General features: G+C 34.5%; 2 protein-coding genes, 1 long non-coding RNA gene and 1 pseudogene across 4 annotated transcripts; 3 read left to right on the top strand and 1 right to left on the bottom strand.

The window, feature by feature from the left end:
* The first annotated feature begins 2699 nt into the window (after positions 1 to 2699).
* On the top strand, positions 2700 to 4972 carry LOC108227469 (geraniol 8-hydroxylase-like). The gene is made up of 2 exons (XM_017402619.2): positions 2700 to 3711; positions 4061 to 4972. Exons 1-2 carry the CDS (start codon positions 2827 to 2829, stop codon positions 4673 to 4675), a joined length of 1500 nt encoding a protein of 499 aa, XP_017258108.1. The 5' UTR covers positions 2700 to 2826; the 3' UTR covers positions 4676 to 4972.
* Positions 4973 to 9354: 4382 nt separating this feature from the next.
* On the top strand, positions 9355 to 12176 carry LOC135147323 (uncharacterized). Of its 2 annotated transcripts, XR_010284779.1 has the most exons (5): positions 9355 to 9724; positions 9917 to 10047; positions 10953 to 11020; positions 11112 to 11289; positions 11468 to 12176. It is a non-coding gene; the product is annotated as an uncharacterized LOC135147323 (long non-coding RNA). The 2 variants fall into 2 exon arrangements; XR_010284778.1 differs by having other exon boundaries at positions 10953 to 11289.
* Positions 12177 to 16033: 3857 nt separating this feature from the next.
* LOC135147258 (probable disease resistance protein At5g66910) lies at positions 16034 to 17285 on the bottom strand (annotated as a pseudogene).
* A 540-nt stretch (positions 17286 to 17825) lies between these two features.
* LOC108226171 (uncharacterized) lies at positions 17826 to 18392 on the top strand. Its single transcript, XM_017401112.1, has one exon. The coding sequence runs from the start codon at positions 17826 to 17828 to the stop codon at positions 18390 to 18392; it is 567 nt and encodes a 188-aa protein (XP_017256601.1).
* Positions 18393 to 18525: the final 133 nt, after the last annotated feature.

Genomic DNA, 18525 nt, shown 5'->3' with positions numbered 1-18525 from the left:
AGGATTTTTTTATTGTGAAAAAATAAGTTAGGAATAATGTGGTGGCTCTTAACTTTGAGGAGAGAGGAGAGAGAAACAAGAGGCTCTTAGTGATTTAAGAGCCACTTAAGAGTCTCTTGGAGCAACATTTTTTCTCTCCCTCCTCAAATCTCAAGTTAGAGCATCTCCAATGGTGCTCTTAAATCACTTTTTAAAATATAATATAATATGTGGCTCTTAGTGAGTTAAGAGCATCTCCAATAACCTCTTAAAGTGGCTCTTAAAACCAAAAGTAAAGAGGATAAGAGAAAATAGAGCTCCAATAGGCTCTTAATGGCTCTTAAAAATACTAAGAGGCCCTTCTCTCTCCTCTCTTTTAGGAGCCACTACAAGGCTCTTAACTTGTTTTTTGTAATATAATATTCACTATCACCCATGTGACTTTGTACTTTTATCATAGTGGAGTTCAAATAATAATAAAATATAATGTTAAGAGTGAGTATAAAGAGCATTATTGGAGTTCAAACTCCTAACAATGTACTAACTTACTAGGAGCTTAATATTTTATATTATACATAGGAGCCAACTAAGAGACTATTGGAGATGCTCTACATTGAAAAATCTTCCAACTCCAATGCTCCTCTTTAAACATGCTCTCTATTCTTATTTTATTCATATAAATTAGAGAGAGAAGTGAAAAGAGAGAGAAAGGTTGAATGTGTAGTGGGAGAAAAATTAATATAATATTAGTTAGGAGCTACTAGATGCTCTTCAAAAGAGTGGAGAGATGGTAGGCTCTTAAATTTTTAAAGAGCATCTAGGAGCCCATTGGAGCACTATTTTTTGATTTGCTCTTTAAATTGAAGGATAGGAGCTTGTTTAAGAGCTCCATTAGAGAGCATCTCCAAGAGGCTCTTCATTTAGGCTCCTTATGATGGAGTCCGGTAAGCCTAATTTTGCGGATTATTTTCCTATTCTTAGGTCTATCGATCCTCAAGGTATTAAATGACGAACAAGTGTTCATTTTCATAAGTCTCTCAACGGAAACATCCAGGACTGGCCCTTGTTATGGCGACCAAGATGGACGTCCTGGGCATCACTGTCATAAAAGTACCAAGTACCAAAAAATTCTACTATTGCATATAATGATAAATCTATGTATTTATATATTTACATGCACTTTAATTGATTGTGTTAATTTTAAATAAATGTTTTTATTATATTATTGTATATTAGTTTGAATGTATGTAAAATTTTCATTTACGATCTTGAAAAATAGGAGCATCAGTTTTAAAAATCGTTTAAAGCACCCAAACCTCTACGAACACCAACGTTAATAATTTCTGTACAAGGAGGCAGGATCAAGAATTAGTTAAGAGAGCTACAAAAAATAATTTATTAGAGATGATAAAAATGTATCCACATGAGTGTCGTAAAAAACAAAAATTATATTTAAATGGTTGAATCATGAGTTAATTGGTGGAATCACATCAATATCGGGACAACTACCGAAATAACGTTATCATTATTTATGAGATTGAAATAAAAAAAATCAAAACTTAATTAAAAAATGGTTGTTAGTCCAACAGGGGGCTAAAGGTCCAAATTTGGACCAGTTTCGACGTAAATTTTTCCGATAGTGACCTAAATCTTGGTTTAAATTTAGACCGGTGAACGGTGCCTGCCTAAATTGAGGCCAACCCTATTCACTTGCCTAAATCTTTTTAATAATATAATAATAACCTTTTATGTTTTGTATATTTAGTTAGTTGATTGATTATATGTTAGAATAATTATTAAATAATTACAAATTATATTTAATTCTGAAATATAATAAAACTAAAGACTCTTAAATTTATTAAATTCAAATTAACAATACATTAATTAAACATAAAATAGAGATTACGCTCGATAAAACTTGATTGAAACTGCAACTTAGAAGAAATCATAATATAAACTAAAACTTTCTTTTATTTTTTTTAGTTAATATAGTAAGATGTTAAATTTCTTTTGATTTTCTTTGTTTGAATGTAGCGTTTTTCTAATTAAATAAATTTATAAGTTTAAGATTAATATGAAATTTTATATTATTATTAAAATATAATAATAATAATAATAATAATAATAATAATAATAATAATAATAATAATAATAGAAAGAAAGTTTGAAGAATAAAATATGTATACTCCCTCCGTCCCAATGAATAATATACATTGGGATTCGACACGGAAACGAAGAAAAAGGGTAAGATTTGAGTAAAGTTAGATGAGAAGTGGGTAAAGTGCTGAGACCCATTTATTTTTAATAATAGATTTGAGATAGTGGAGGAAAGTGGTGGGTGTAATAGTGTTTTTAGTATTATAGAATGGAGATAGCTGAAGAAATTAGTGGGTGTAATAGTGTTTTATATTATAAAAAATTGCTATTTTGGGAATGTATAGAAATGATGGGACATCCCGAAAAATAAACCGTATAGAATTGACCGGGACGGAGGGAGTATATGAATTTGGACCAAAATTTAGGCCGAATAGTTAAAATGAAAAGATAATTCGGTCTAAATTTGGACAAAAATTTAGATAAAAAACTGCTTCCACCGTTGGAGATGGCGTGACGCCAACAACATTTGTTTGAGAAATAATTGAAGTGTCAAATCTTTAAGCAGTATTCTGGACATAGACGTTTTAGGTTGTTTTAATTGGAACCATTGATTTCTATTTTCTGCCGGTCCTGTTTGTGTATAAATAGAAACAGAAACTAACACAATTGCATAAGCATCCCAACCCTCATCTTCTTTATTGTTTATCAGTATATTAACCCTTCGTCAAGGTTCAACCAGAACCAGCGCATATGGAGATCTTTTTGATCAGTGTGCTGTGCATACTGCTGGCCTTTTCACTCTTCTTACTACAAAAAAATCATATGAAAGCTGTTCAAAAGCTTCCACCAGGACCCTTCCCCTTACCACTCATAGGAAATATACACAACCTCGGCAAACACCCGCATAAATCCTTAGCCAACCTGGCTCAGGTTTACGGTCCGATTATGAGTCTAAGACTGGGACGTATAACCACCATAATTATCTCTTCACCGACTGCAGCTCGAGAAGTCCTCCAAAAGCAAGACCTGGCCTTCTCTACTCGGCCCCATCCCGATGCTATACGTGCCCAAGACCATTTCAAGTTCTCGGTTGCATGGTTGCCTGTTGGAAATCAGTGGAGGAATCTAAGAAAAATTATGAGCTCTTATATTTTTACAACTAGCAAGCTGGATGCTAATCATCATCTTCGAACGAATAAGGTGCAGGAGCTTGTTGGATACGTTACTAAGTGTAGCGAAAGAGGGGAGGCTGTAGATATTGGTTGTGCTGCTTTTCAGACTGCGCTTAATCTTTTGTCTAATACCATGTTTTCCAAGGATATGGTAGATCCGTATCATGGTAGTGACACTAAGGAGTTTAAGGACACGGTGTGGAACATTATGAAGGAGGCAGGTACGCCGAATTTTGTGGATTATTTTCCTATTCTTAGGGCTTTCGATCCTCAAGGTATCAAACGACGATCAAGTGTTTATTTTGGAAAGTTGATCAAGTTGTTTGATGGTATGGTGAACGAGCGTTTGGAGCTGAAGAAGTTGGGAGCTGACAACAGTCTTAGTGCAGATGTGCTCGACGAACTGCTGAAATTGTTGCGAACAAATGAAATTGAGAAAGGACACGCCAATCACTTGCTCACGGTGAGATAATCCTTTTCCTTGTGTATATAAGTGCTTTGTTTTATGGAAAATGCTAGTTGCACAAAATTGATTACAAAAATATTCACATAATGAGTATGTGTTAACATTTGATTGGAATGGCCCCCTGTATATGCATTAATAGCACCAATTAAAACTATCCACCTCAGTTGCCACGCCATTTTGTGCAAAATTCTGTACCCAATTTTGTGCATGTTGCACTACTCTTGTTCTATAGTATATATAAGAAAGCTCTTACCATGGTAAGTAATTGATTCTGCGAAATGTGAAAGTATTAGGAGGAGTGCTTATCAGTATCATATAGTATTCTAACAATTATTTACTTGGGCAGGATTTGTTCGCTGCAGGAACAGATACGACTTCAAGTACAGTGGAATGGACGATGGCTGAGGTATTAAGAAATCCGGAAACGGTATTGGCCAAGGCGAAAGCTGAGCTGGATCAAGTGATTGGAAAAGGCAAGATAGTAGAAGAAGCAGACGTTTCTAAGTTGACTTATTTGCAATGCATTGTGAAAGAGACTGCAAGGTTGCACCCACCAGTTCCCTTCTTACTACCACGCCAAGTGACAGAAGATGTTGAATTAAGTGGCTATATAATTCCCAAAAATTCGCAAGTGATGGTGAATGTATGGGCTTTCGGACGCGATCCCACGCTATGGGAAAATCCACTGTCATTCCATCCGGAGAGATTCATGGACTCCAAAGTTGACGTGTATGGGCATGATTACGAGCTGATTCCATTTGGCGCGGGTCGAAGGAAATGTCCTGGATTGCCCCTGGCCATGAGGATGGTGCCCATCATGGTGGGATCCCTCATAAATTGTTTCGACTGGAAACTTGAAGGTGGGATTGCACCAGGAGATTTGGACATGGAGGATAAGTTTGGGATCACTCTGGCCAAGCTTCACCCGCTTCGTGCTGTAGCAATTCCTGTTGTTCCGTAGTTAATAAGGAAAATGCTAGAAGCACAAAATTGGGTATAAAAGCATTCACATAATAAGTATGTGTTAACTTTTGATTGGAACATGCCCCTATGCATTAATAGCACCAATTGAAACTTTCCACCTCAGTTGCCACTTTATTTTGTGCAAAATTGTGTACCCAATTTTGTGCATGTAGCACTGTTAATAATGTCTGCATGCTCGTGAACACTTTCACTCTATATGACTATGACTATATGTTTATATATGTTTTACTGTTGTTTAAAGTTTGAGCTATGTATTTGAATTATTTTCATCTCACGTTTGTTCTCTTTTCTGCTGATAATCAACTCAACTTCTTAAGCTGTCACAAAGTTATTTTCTCAGTTGGAGTTGAGTGTTGGTTGACAAATACTATAATCATTGATATGCTCAATTAACACAACTTTTGAAAGAAAAGCTGATCCATTAACACAATATTAATCGCCTTAATCGAAAATTACGTTACCATGGAGGGCATATATTCAATACTGACCACATACAAAGTAACTTGTAACCAATATGCCAAGTAATTTTATGAACTAGAATTACAAAATCAACTATAGATTTGGCCGAATTATTAGGGTACATGGATACCTAGCATGTTTAATTGAATCTGTTTAATAATCATGGTTATTAGAACTCATAGAAATGTTCTCTCATATTTCTAAGATTGATGTTTTTTTACAAATGATGAACTCATAGAAATGTTCTCATTAATCATATTTCTAAGATTGATGTTTTTTTACAAATGATAATTTTTCTAATTTTATATAATTTATTAATTGATTATAATTGTGAATGCATTTTGGAAGTTTGAGGGGAAACGACGAAGGGACCCCTGTTGCAGAGCAAGGAGTGGGTAGATTTTGTTATTATCCATATATATTTTAAATCAGATCACCAACAAACAAAATGGTTTGAATCAATTATAATTGTCCGGTATCCGAAGCTTATCGAATAGTGATATTGTGACCAGTGAGCAGTACATGCCACTCCAATAATTGACCTTTCTCTTTCTGGAATGGACAGAAGAATGCCTAAGATAAAGGGGGCGTTTGGCTTAACTTAAAAGTGTGATTTATTGCTTAAAATAAAGAAGTGGATTATAATTGATAAATGAACTTAACTTATAAGTTATTAAAAGTGTTTGGATAACTTTTTCTTATAAGTCAATTGAGTGTTTGGTAATTTAAATGTATAAATTTTAAAAAAAATCAAATCATTAAAATATTAAAAACTTTATTAATAAATAAAGTTTATTATATATTAAAATTTTTAAAACTTCATAATAAATGCAAATCACGGGAAAAGCTCAAAAAAAGCTAGCATGTCTAGCTTCCAACTTCTGGCTTAAAAACCCAAAATAAGCACTTCTGCTTATTTTTGCCAAACACCACGTAAAAAGTAGAAGCTGCTTAAAGTGCTAAAAGAAGCCCGGAAGCACTTATAAGAAGCTTAGCCAAACACCCACAAAGTCAAACAACATTACACCCCGTTTAAAAAAACTTTTTTGATTTTATATGTCGGCACTGTTCATAACATGAGATAAATTATTAATTTATGTCTAATTTATAAAACTAAATATAGTCATAAGTGACTTCATATTTATGAGTACTTTGATACGGTGATGTTTTTACATTTAATACTAATACGAAATTGAAAATATTCACGATAAAAATGTGTATCAACAAACCTGATAAAAATAAACCTAAAAAATATTATAGGACAGAGGAATTACAATTAACACGTCTCAGTTTTTTTAGTCAGCAAACCTTCCGTCTTTCTTTGATCATTAATCATATTCACGTGAATTAATTATTTATAGAAAAAGAAGTTTTTGTTCTAGATGTGCATTGTATAACTGAATTGATGTAAAGATGATTCATGATTTTTAACTTTTGTGATATCTTATATTATATCTATATATCTATATAAAGTAAAATCCCGGGCGGCTGACGTGTCGCTCCCTAAACTCTTAAACTCAAATCTTTGCTCTCTGAGCGAACTTCGCTCAGCTAAATCAGCTCTCCTTTAATTGATTGATGTATGCAGTGCTGATCAAACCTGATGGCCCTTCGCTTGCCTTGCAATTATTTTCTGGCTGGAACTTGGACAGGCTCCGCAGATTTCCCCAAATCGTAACTGAAGTCTCTGTGCCTCCTCGGAGTTTCTTATAAATGGCCTTCCTTGGGCAATCCTTCCACATCGGTTTGCTATTTCAGAACCAGCTATGAAAAGGTGATAAGTATGCCTCCTTCTCAGCCTCTCAATCTTTATCCCTGCTTTTCTGCGATTTTGGTATTTAGTCATTTTAGAAGTTGAGGCCTTGGTCTCTTGAAATCTATTTATTGATTTTAGAAGCTGCAGCCTTGGTCTTTTGATACCTCTGTTCCGTTGGGGAGTCTTATTAGATGTTGTTTGATTCTTATCTGCTTCTTATGTTAATCTAAACATCTTTAAGTTTTGCTCATATTATGCCTGTCATGTATATTTTACTAACATTCTTTATCTCTGCTTCTCTACGAATTCGGTATTTAGTGATTTTAGAAATTGAAGGCTTGGTCTTTTGATGCCTATTCAGTGATTTTAGAAATTGAACACTTAGTCTTGTGATACCTCTGATCCATTGGGGAGTCTTATTTGATGTTGTTTGATTCTTATTTGCTTCTTATGTATTGCTAATCTAAACATCTTTAGGCTTTTCCTCATGTCTATGTCTGTCATGTATATTTTACTTTTTCGAAGACTACTTACCAAAAGATTAACAGGATGGTTGAGGAGTTGTTGTGGCTGGAACTCTTTTGGCTGATTGATTGGTGGGCTGCTGTTAAGGTCTGTTTCTAATCCCATTTCTCAGGAATTAACTGTTTTATTTTTTCTTACCACTCATGTGTAGTTTCTATCATGAAATTACCATTGAAAATTCAGGTCAAACTTTTTTGTGTTGAATGATTAAGTTATGTCTTTGATTTTAACTTTGATGAAGTGTTTGTTTGTTATGTTAAGAACTAAGAAGTAAGGAGTTATTATGCATATCATCAAACATACATTTCTGTTAAGAACTAAGAAGTAAGGCGTTATTATGCATATCATCAAACATACATTTCTATTATATTGATATATACGATATACCCTTGCACTGAATCCTCTTATTACCGTACATGTCGACGTCTTGGAAGGCCTGTAGATGCCGTGTGGGGGTCATGATTCTTGAAAACAACTCACAAATACAGATGTATGCACATATATCGGAACTGGGATGTCTGCAAAAATTGTTACCTCTTAGGTAATATTTAGTATGAGAGTTATACTGACAATGTGCAGGAGCCTAAATGAGGCGGCATATAAAGCTGATCCTCCTTCTTCTGAGGGCAGTCTTGGTGAAATTGAGATTCCAGGTATACAAGATTGTGTTATTGTTATCTGATGTCATTTCTAGCCATGCAATGTAACTTCCTGCTGCTTTTTGTCTCACACAAATCTCTGCGAGTGCTTGAATCATTAATCTCTTTATTGGTATCTTTGCTCTGGAGGCTGGATGCAGGACTTTTAAGACATTATGGCTATGCTGGCCATATCCGAGCTTAACAAAACTTCATTCAAATCATTTTTTTTGTTTATGATCTACTTGGAAACAAATTGTCATTCATTGTGAATTATGATAGCCGGGCTGAGCCAGGAGTTTGCAATCACACAAGCATAGGCAAACTTCGGAAAGTGGAAGTCTTGATGTTGTAACTTGTAAGTAGCAAGCTCAGACAATTTTTGTAATAAGCAGAATGCTTATATTTTTCCCTGGCCGGCCAACAAAATGTTGTGACTTGTGAGCTGTGTTCCAAAGACCGGATTGTCTTTGTAGTTTGTAATGAGCATTAGTTTATATACAGTAGCTCACAACTCAGAAGGCTGTGTTGTATCGTTCATATTGTAGTTTGGGCTTAACTATATAGCACGTGCCGACGGTGCAGAAAATGATGAAAGGCATGCAAGGCATCATCTTGCAGATCATGCTAGGGGTACTGTAATGTTACAAAATTCAAAATAAATATATATTGAAAAGATTCTACCTCTTCACAAAAAGAAATTAGGGATGAAAGAAAAAATAATTTTTACCAACTCTCCACCAAAAAAAATAGGGATGGAAGAAAAAATAATTAATGTGTGAGATACTGAGATATTTATATAATATTACACAAGTGGTAAAGAATAAGTTTATTGCATAAATTTTAGATTTAACAATTTTAGAAAAATATAAAAAGGTCAAAAAAGTATTTTTTTTTAAAAGAATTATGTTGGTCAAAATGATTTGATAACTAAAAAAATAATAACCTATGCAATGTTATAAATAAATAAAAAGGATATATTGAAAAGATTCAACTTCTCTACCAACAAGAAGAAATAGTTTGTGCGTGAAAAATTTATATAACCTAACGCAAGTGATATGATCAAGAATATATGTGTATAAATTTTTGATATACCTTGATTCTCATGGAGTGATATCATATTTGAAGAGTTTTTTAAAAGATGTCCCAACATTTTTTTAGATTTTATCTTGTAATATTCTCACCAACCGCGCGAAGCGCGGGTTATACACCTAGTTATATCTATATAAAGTAAAATCCAGGGCGGCCTACGTGGTTCTTTCCTCATTGTTGTTAGACTCAATTCTCACTTCTCACACTCGCCCTTTTTTATTCTTATTTAATTTCTATTTCTTTAATTTTTTAATTCCGCACAGCCCTCTGTCTCTCTGCTGGCCTTGCGGTTTTATCCGGCCGGAACCTGTACAGCCTTCAAAATTTTCCTGTTTCGTAACTGAAGCCTCATCATCTCTTCGGATAGTTTGCTATAAATGGTCCTCCAGCAGTTGTATCTTTTCGCTTGGTTATTTCCTACTCGAAAATAAGCTCTACCCACACTATTGGACCTCTTTGTTAGGCTGGCTTGGCTATGGCGATTGCTGCAGCAGCTGTTATTCTTCCGGTGGCCGTCCTCTTCTTCATCTATGGCTTAGTCGTCAATCTTCTTCCGGTAATATTCCCAGATTTCTACTCTTTCTTTTGTGATTTACCAAATGTTCATCTCAGTTTTATAAATTATACATTGTAATCCAGATTTCTACTCTTTCTTTTGTGCTTACCAAATGCTCCTCTCAATTTTATAAATTATAAATTTTAGAGTTGTCCAACTTAAGTCTAATTCTTTGTTGCGGGTTTTTATCAGGCTTTCTTTTTCGTTGTTGTGCACACCCTTTTTCGAAGAATACTTGCCGAAAAATTGGCAGGGTGGTTGGGAAGTTGTGGCTGGAATTCATTTGGATGATTTGGCTGATTGATTGCTGGGCTGTTGTTAAGGTCAGTTTCTAATCCCACATCTGTTGTTTTATTCTTTCTTACCATTTACGTGTAGTTCCTATCATGAAATACTGTTATTGGGGTCAAACAATTCTAATTGGTTCATGAATCAACTAATTTGGGTTGCACTTTACATTTTTTGGGTGTGATAATGTGTGTAAGTGCAAGCTCCCAGGAGTTACTATGGCCTGCCAGATGTTACATTATGTTCTAGCACTTTTACACTTTATTGATTTTGCTTGTGTTTAGAGCTAATAGACTATCTATTTTCCCAGCTTATTTTAGTATTGGTTGCAGACTTTTGATTTGCTTACTGGAAAGCTTTAAGGGGTCGTTTGGTTCGTGGAGTGATATGGGGTTTGAATTAAGAATCGGTTTGGAGTTGTATGGGGTTAAGGTATCATTCTTGATATCTTGTGTTTGGTTGAGTGTTGGAATGAATCTATTTAATTAAAAATATAATCATGTTATTGATTAAATTAAATTATTTTATTAAATAAAAAATTATAAATATTTTTATTATCAAATAATAACATTTATTTGTATATATAAATATTTTATTTATTATTATTAATATTTTTTCTAAATATAAGAAAAGAATATTAATACTGATACCCATACCAGCAGCTCATACCCACCCCTCCACTTGGGTTTTAAAAAGTTATAATCGGGGGTTCAGGTATGGGTATGAAGATAAAAAAAAATCCAACCAAACACTAGGTATGGGTTTGGTTGCTTTCATACCCATACCTGATTCTCCATACCACCCAACCAAACGACACCTAAAGGGTAGGGTTTGATATGAATTGCATTAATCAGATTTTATCCCCCCGTAGATTTTCTCTGAGAGTTGTCAAAGTCATGCAAGATGATGAAGTTTTCCACATATGTATCTGATTTTGCAGGTTCAAGAACACAATCACCTCGCATATACTTCTACGGCAAAATGGGAACACTTTTTGCAAGCTTCCCGGTGGGCGTCTAAAGCCAGTAGAGAATACTAATTTATCTAATATTTTTAGGTTTACATTATCTTTAATCATGTTTGTTATTCTTTTCGTCAGCGGTTCCTTCCTTATGATGCCACCCACTCCTGGTTTACTTGATAATTTAGAAATTTAAAACTTGAAAAGAAAGCTTCCATGTCTCAGTATTCTGTTGCTACTTCTACATTAGCTAGAGTTGCAGAGCTGTTACAAATTGAAAGGACAATAATGGAAATCTATGGAGTTTTTCAAACCAGTAAGTTAGTAACTTATTCAACAAAAAAGAACTAATTTCCTGTTGTCCTCCAAGCATATTTTTCATGATAATAGCAAATTGTCTGGACCTCAGGGAGAGTCATGGTTTCACCAACTAGCTTGAAAACTTTTTATGTATTAAATAGATTGTTTGCTCAAGTCCTTCATTCCTTTATAAGAATGCAGGGCTCTGGAGAATTAGAGAACCAGAAGCTTAAGCCCAAGGGGTGGATGAAGGCCATCTGCTGCAGCTGTTGGCCGAGTGTCTCTTCATGCGGCGAAGGTGGGAATTTGGACAGAACTACGACGATAGCAAGTGCAGAACATATGATGGTTCAAGATAAGCTGGATCAGAGAAGTCATCATATGATCCTAGAGAAGATTTTAGGGAATCTATATTGGAGATGATTACAACAAGTACTATTAATGAGCTAAAAGATTTAAAAAGTCTGAACTATTATGTTTCAATGAACAGGGAAAAATATAGAGGAGTCATACTTGAGGTATTCCATGAGGTCTGTACTTATATGTTCTTGAATTGTAAATACTACTCATGAGCTATCAGACTCTGTTCTTGAAACAGAAAATAGTTCAGATGAAAGTAAAAACGATAACTACCATGTGTTTCACTAATGAAGTTGACAGAGTTGATGTGTTTTTCAAGCAAGTGTAGAAGACAAAGGCGACATTTGAACTCCGTCCTGCAAGAACACATTGAAACAATATTACCTGGACACAACCGTTCGATTATTTACACTGCACAAAATATGTAATTTTTATTCCGCTCTTAATATCTTCCAGTAGGCTATAAGCCTATATTACATTACATCTATATAATGATCGTTAGGTTGAAATTCTATATGAAACTATTTTCTTCTACTTGCTACTTGGCGGTTGTTATTCTACTCTCCAAAACTCGTAATAATATAGCAACTGATATTTGTTATTAATAATATAAAGTTATGGCGGCCGTTTATATTATTTTCTCTTACTCACTTTCTTCACTTGCATTCTCCTTCAAGAAAAGTCTAGATAGATAGCATATCATCAACATCTTATTTGTTTTGATAGCCTACCATCAATGCCTCAAGTTATTTTAGAGCGTAATGTTTTTACTGACCGCGCGAAGCGCGGTTTGTACACCTAGTTGTGATAATAAAATGATTCAGCAATGCGATCGTTTAGGTTGCATGTGGTAAATTAACCGGTAGAATGCCTTCCTATCAAAGTTATTTGACTTTGGAATTATGTATATAGATAAGTCTGATTAAAATTAAGAAATTATTTATTTGGATGTAATGTTTATAGCGATGTTTAGTAAAAAAAAAAAAAAAGACAAAGCACATCCGTCCTATATAAACAAAACAAATTTGTGAGAATATATTTTAAAAATAAATCTAATTATTTAGGAATTTTATAGACTTGAAATATTGATTTTCTAGAAGTTTTTAAACTACCAATCATGCATATTTGAAACAAGGATGTCTATCTCAGTTTCTTGTTACTGCTTTTAGATAGTATATTTACTGTAAAATCTATGAAAAATTTATGTTGTCAAAATCAAATGTAATAAATGAGCTCACAAAAATTTCTAAGGTCGGTGAAGAGAAAATCCTGGCACGCTTATTGAGTTGAATGTCAATGTGAAGGACTCGGTTATGTGTTGTAGGCATGACTTTAATATTCCCTTTGTCTCTTTCATTTTTTTACCGTTTTTTCACATAGTTTGACACACATTTTAAGATATATATAAAACATAATTTTATAACTTATTTTTGAATTTTTTTTTTACAAAAATTTAAACATCAAATTTTTATTCAGAAGAAAAAAAAGTTCAAAATAATTTATTGAACTACATTTTACGAGAGTATTAGAATGCGTGCCGATCCACGTCCCCCAATGTAAACAAATGAGGGGACGGAGAGTATATTATAAATGTGTACATAGGACAATATGATAACTTGCATGGACAAAACATCTGCGATGAATTTTATGGAAAGCTTTACCAAACACGCAATCTTCAACATCACCTAGAAGAATTTTGAGATGTTAGCAAACTAGAGCACATTGGCGATCACAATACTGGCAACTCTTATGATTCATACATCATATTTGAATTTGGCCCAAGTGGATGCTTCACGTAAATGGGTTCATTACAGCGAATTTGAACACGTAAATCTGTTACTATCAATTTAAAACATATCAGATGTAATGTACCATTCATATCATATCACAATCAATTTTACTGATAAAGTTGAGTTATCAAACTGAGAAGAAAAAACTTTAACCAACTTTAAATACAACAGCATCTGGAAACCTGGAGATTATTCTGAATGACATTTTACTACATTCTATTTACAATGTCCGATCGATGCAGTGCAGGTTCTCCAGTACATTCTATTTCACAAATGGGGTCTTAGTCATGCTGTTCTAGAGCTACTGATTTACAGTTCAGCATGATACTCTATAGAATTTACACATATCTATGAATAAAAATGAAAACCTAAGTGTTGCCACTTGCCAGTATTATACAATCAGAACTTCTGATTTCAGAAATCTACACGCTGTACAGCATTCTTTTGCTGTGTCAACAATGCTGAATTGGTGAGATGACCCTCATAAGGCTTTCAAATGCATCTTCTTTTACCTCTTCTACTACCAGATTTTTCAAATGACTTCGATATGTTTTCCATAGATGACTAGCTTCTTCATCACATACCACCTTCTCTAATAGTGTCAGATCTTTTACAGATGTCGGAAGCTTATGTAGGTCTGACAATCCTTGGCAACCTCTCATGTGGAACTTTTTTAAAGCACACAACCCACCTACTGTTCTAGGCAAATTACTTATGCTTAAGCAATCAGATAAATCAAGAACTGTTAATTTTTGGAGGTTTCTGTTGAAAATATAAGACTAGAAATTTATATCTATAGAATGAACAGTATAGCAATTTGATATGTACACGAACAAACTGCTCTCCAGGGACTACATTGTATCCTCTCTTCTTGTTAAAAATGAACGCATACAATCAGATATAAATAGGCTAGACACATAAAGGTGATACCTAAAAAATAGCAACTAACATCCTATCATGACTACACTTCTTCCACATCCCTGATAATACTGAAACTGAACTATAAACGGGTCTATAGCTACTACTGCGCTAACCATCACAAACGTTTACTAAGGCACGTACAATTTATTCAATAAAACAAATAAAATAAAACATAAACATTAATATTCAAATACAAGTTTCAGATTATATTCCAACAATCACCCCCTTAATCTGAAACTTATCTGAACTGAATTTATGAAGCACTTCTCTTCATCTGTGATGAACTTCTCACCACCATCTTTTCATTTTTGTGATGCACTTCTCACCACTATCAAGTTTGATGCACTTCTCATCAAAAACAATTTTGAAGTACTTCTCTCCAGGGTGCACTTCTCACCCACAATTCTAAATTAAAAATTTCTTCCATGACCACTTGTGCCGTGATTTTCTTCTCACGTACTTCTCCGGCATCGCCTTGTCTTTCTCGACAGCCATATACTACACATGCATCCCATACTACACGTGTAGCTTTGCCACCATCCTTCTGCAACGCCTACTTAAAACTACATCTTCTCCGCAACACAACGCCTCTGCAGCACAACGCCCGGCACCCGTGACGCCAACACCCAGCAACAACCCAAGGATCGGAGGAAGGCTGTTAAGCCCTGATACTCTCTCCCAACCTCGCTCTGATACCATGTTGAAAATATAAGACTAGAAATTTATATCTATAGAATGAACAGTATAGCAATTTGATATGTACAAGAACAAACTGCTCTCTAGGGACTACATTGTATCCTCTCTTCTTGTTAAAAATGAACGCATACAATCAGATATAAATAGGCTAGACACATAAAGGTGATACCTAAAAAATAGCAACTAACATCCTATCATGACTACACTTCTTCCACATCCCTGATAATACTGAAACTGAACTATAAACGGGTCTATAGCTACTACTGCGCTAACCATCACAAACGTTTACTAAGACACTAAGACACGTACAATTTATTCAATAAAACAAATAAAATAAAACATAAACATTAATATTCAAATACAAGTTTCAGATTATATTCCAACAGTTTCCAATTGACTCTGGCAACTCTAATACTCCCTCCGTCCCAATCAATTATATACAGTTTCTTTTTTGGGATGTCCTATCATTTCTATACATTCCCAAAATAGCAACTTTTTATAACATAAAACACTACTACACCCACTACATTCTCCCACTATCTCTATTATATAATAATAAAAACACTATTACACCCTACCTTACTCCACTATCTCAAATCTATTACTCCCTCCGTTTCATAATACATGTCCACTTTTAAACAAATCACATATATTAAGAAAAACTAACTTTTGTAAAAAACTTTCATTTATTATTGTATTTATTGCATTGACCAAGTATAATATGTAGGAAATATTTGATCTAGGAAATATAATTTAGTAGGATGTGGTATAAACTTCATCTAGGAAATACAACTATTGACTACATTGCATTGAAAGTTGAAATGGGACAACTAATTTGAAACAATTTTTAGTTATCAAAGGTGGACATGTAATATGAAACAGAGGGAGTGTTAAAAAATATGTGGATCCCACCACTTTACCCACTTTCCATCTAACTTTACTTATTTCTTACACTTTTTCTTGGTCTCCGTGTCCGTTCCCAATGTATATAATTCATTGGGACGGAGGGAGTAGCTTTGTACAAGAATTGAGCCTCAAAACTTCAAGATTTCTGAACCTGCCGATCTCCTCTGGAAGTGAAGATAGCTCATTGCAGTAAGTGATGCTGATCTACTTAAGACTGACAACATTACAGATTCCAACATGCAATTTCATCAAGTCATCACAACAGTCAATCTCAAGTTCCAGAAGATTAGGGAAGATGCGAGGGAGGTCCATAGTACCATTCTCAAATGCCTCGCCGATCTCACACATAGTAAAAGTTATCTTCTGCAGGTTCACCAACTCGATTGAGGACGTGTTAAGGGAAGATAATGAAACTCGTTCTAATCTGATTCGCCTTAGAATGGGTAAACTTCCAAGACAATAAAAGTTGTCTAGCTTAGAGAAGGAAGACCCATAATTTGTGACAATGAGAACTTTCAGTTTATCCATACTCCCAATAAACTGTGTATGGTGTACAGACCTGAACTGCAGTTAAGTATCACAACTTCGGCTGCAGGGAGTTTCAAGGGAAGCCAGCTTGAGGAGAAATTTTTATCTTGACATAAAATTTTAATAAATGTCAGTAGGGAAAGAAAAAAGAAAGCAACACAGAGAACTAAGAGAGTGATTTAGTGATTAGCTAACCAGACCTGTGGAAATCGACAAGAGGCGTGCATGGATTCGATTCTCAAAACAGAATAGATAACTACCAAATAACTACTTCTTAATTATACAAAAACGACACATCTTTTGTGACAAAATTTATGAAAAACAAATATAGCTTGACTTCAACTCTCTAACTATTGGACAATTATAATAATAATCTAGTTGTCTCGATATTTTTTACATTTCTTTTTCTTAATTTCTCATCAAATTATTTATATGAATTCTAAAATATTGACTATTATTCTCTCAGAGTCTCAGTTTTGAGTTTTGAGATAGTTAGCATTTTTCTTTCTCATATTTGTCATTTCCTACACCAGTAAGTTTATTAGCGTTTCTAAATAACGGAGTAAGGTTTAGTTTTTCCACACACCAAAACGGGCTCTGATGTTCTGTATTATATATCAGTCTACAACAGAGCTACATCAGGGCCATGCCCCCAAGAGTGTCCTAATCTATGGTTAGTGTTTGGAGAGCAATAACTATGGCTTTCGGAAGTACGTTGCAGATTATGATTGTTGTCACGAAGGTTGTGAACTATCTGGCTAATTCTTAAATCTCTCAACGGAAACACCGAGAAATGGTCCTCGGTCGCCATACCAAGGCGAACGTCTTGGGACACCACTATCCTAGTACATCAACAAATTCATGCATATGTAGTATTTAATGATAAATTTTTGTATTTATATATTTACATGCATTTGAATTGATTGTAATAATCTTAAATCAATATTTTTATGATGTCATTGTATATTGAATTTTTTTTGTATGGTCATTGTATATTGATTTGAATGTATGTAAAATTTTCATTTATGATCCGGAAAAAATAGGAGCATTGGTTTCAAAAATCGTCTAGAGCACCCAAATCTCTAAAGTCGGCCCTATAAACACCACCGATAAGAATTCCTGTACGAGGAGGCTAGAGATGATAAAAATTATCCACATCAGTGTTTTAAAAATTGGAAATTAATATTAATCGGTTGAATCACCGTTTAGCAATTAATTAGATAATCAGGAATTAATTGGTGGAACTAATGAACAGTGTGCGTTGATAGGAGTAATTTGCTGGTGCTTGTGGTTTAGAAGAAATAAGTGGGTGTGGGAAAAGATTAATTCATCTGTCTTTGGCATTAAATCTATGGCTTTGAACATGCTTCAGGAGTGGAAAAAAGCTCAAGAGGAAACCTGTAAAAGCGGAACTGGAGTTCATGTGCATACGCGACAGTGGTGTCCACCACCAGAGGGATGGATTAAGATTAATATAGATGCATCCTGCAGACAAGACAGTGAGTATGTGGGTGTTGGCTGTGTCGTGAGAAATGAAAGGGGAGAGTTTCTTCGAGCCAGAACAACTCTGGTGCAAGGCAGGAGTTATGCGCGGGAGGCTGAAGCTTTGAGCTTAAAGGAAGCATTATCATGGGTAAAGACATGGAGGACACAGAAATGTATTTTTGAATCAGATGCAAAGTTGTTAGTAGATGCAATTCATGCAGGTCACGGCAATTCAATCTTTGACACGATTGTGGAAGATTGCAGGGAGTTGATTAAACACTTTCAGGAAGTGTTAGTTATGTTTGTACTGCGATCTGCGAATAATGTAGCCCACTCTTCAGCACAGGCTGCTTGTTCTATGTCAGGTCCTCAGGAATGGTATCATACTGCTCCTGATTTTATCTTGTGTAACCTAGCCCCGGAGGGTAGTTGATTAATGCAAGTCCGATTTATTTCAAAAAAAAAAAATAGCGTCATCACTATTTATGAGATTGAAATCAATAAAAATCCGATACTTAACTAAAAAAAGGTTCTTTTGCCTGCAACATTTGTTTGAGAAATAATTG

This window comes from Daucus carota, chromosome 6 (genome assembly GCF_001625215.2).
Source record: "Daucus carota subsp. sativus chromosome 6, DH1 v3.0, whole genome shotgun sequence".
NCBI classification, from domain to species: Eukaryota; Viridiplantae; Streptophyta; class Magnoliopsida; order Apiales; family Apiaceae; genus Daucus; species Daucus carota.
Note: the sequence above shows the minus strand (reverse complement) of the source record. Positions and strands in the feature narration are given on the sequence as shown.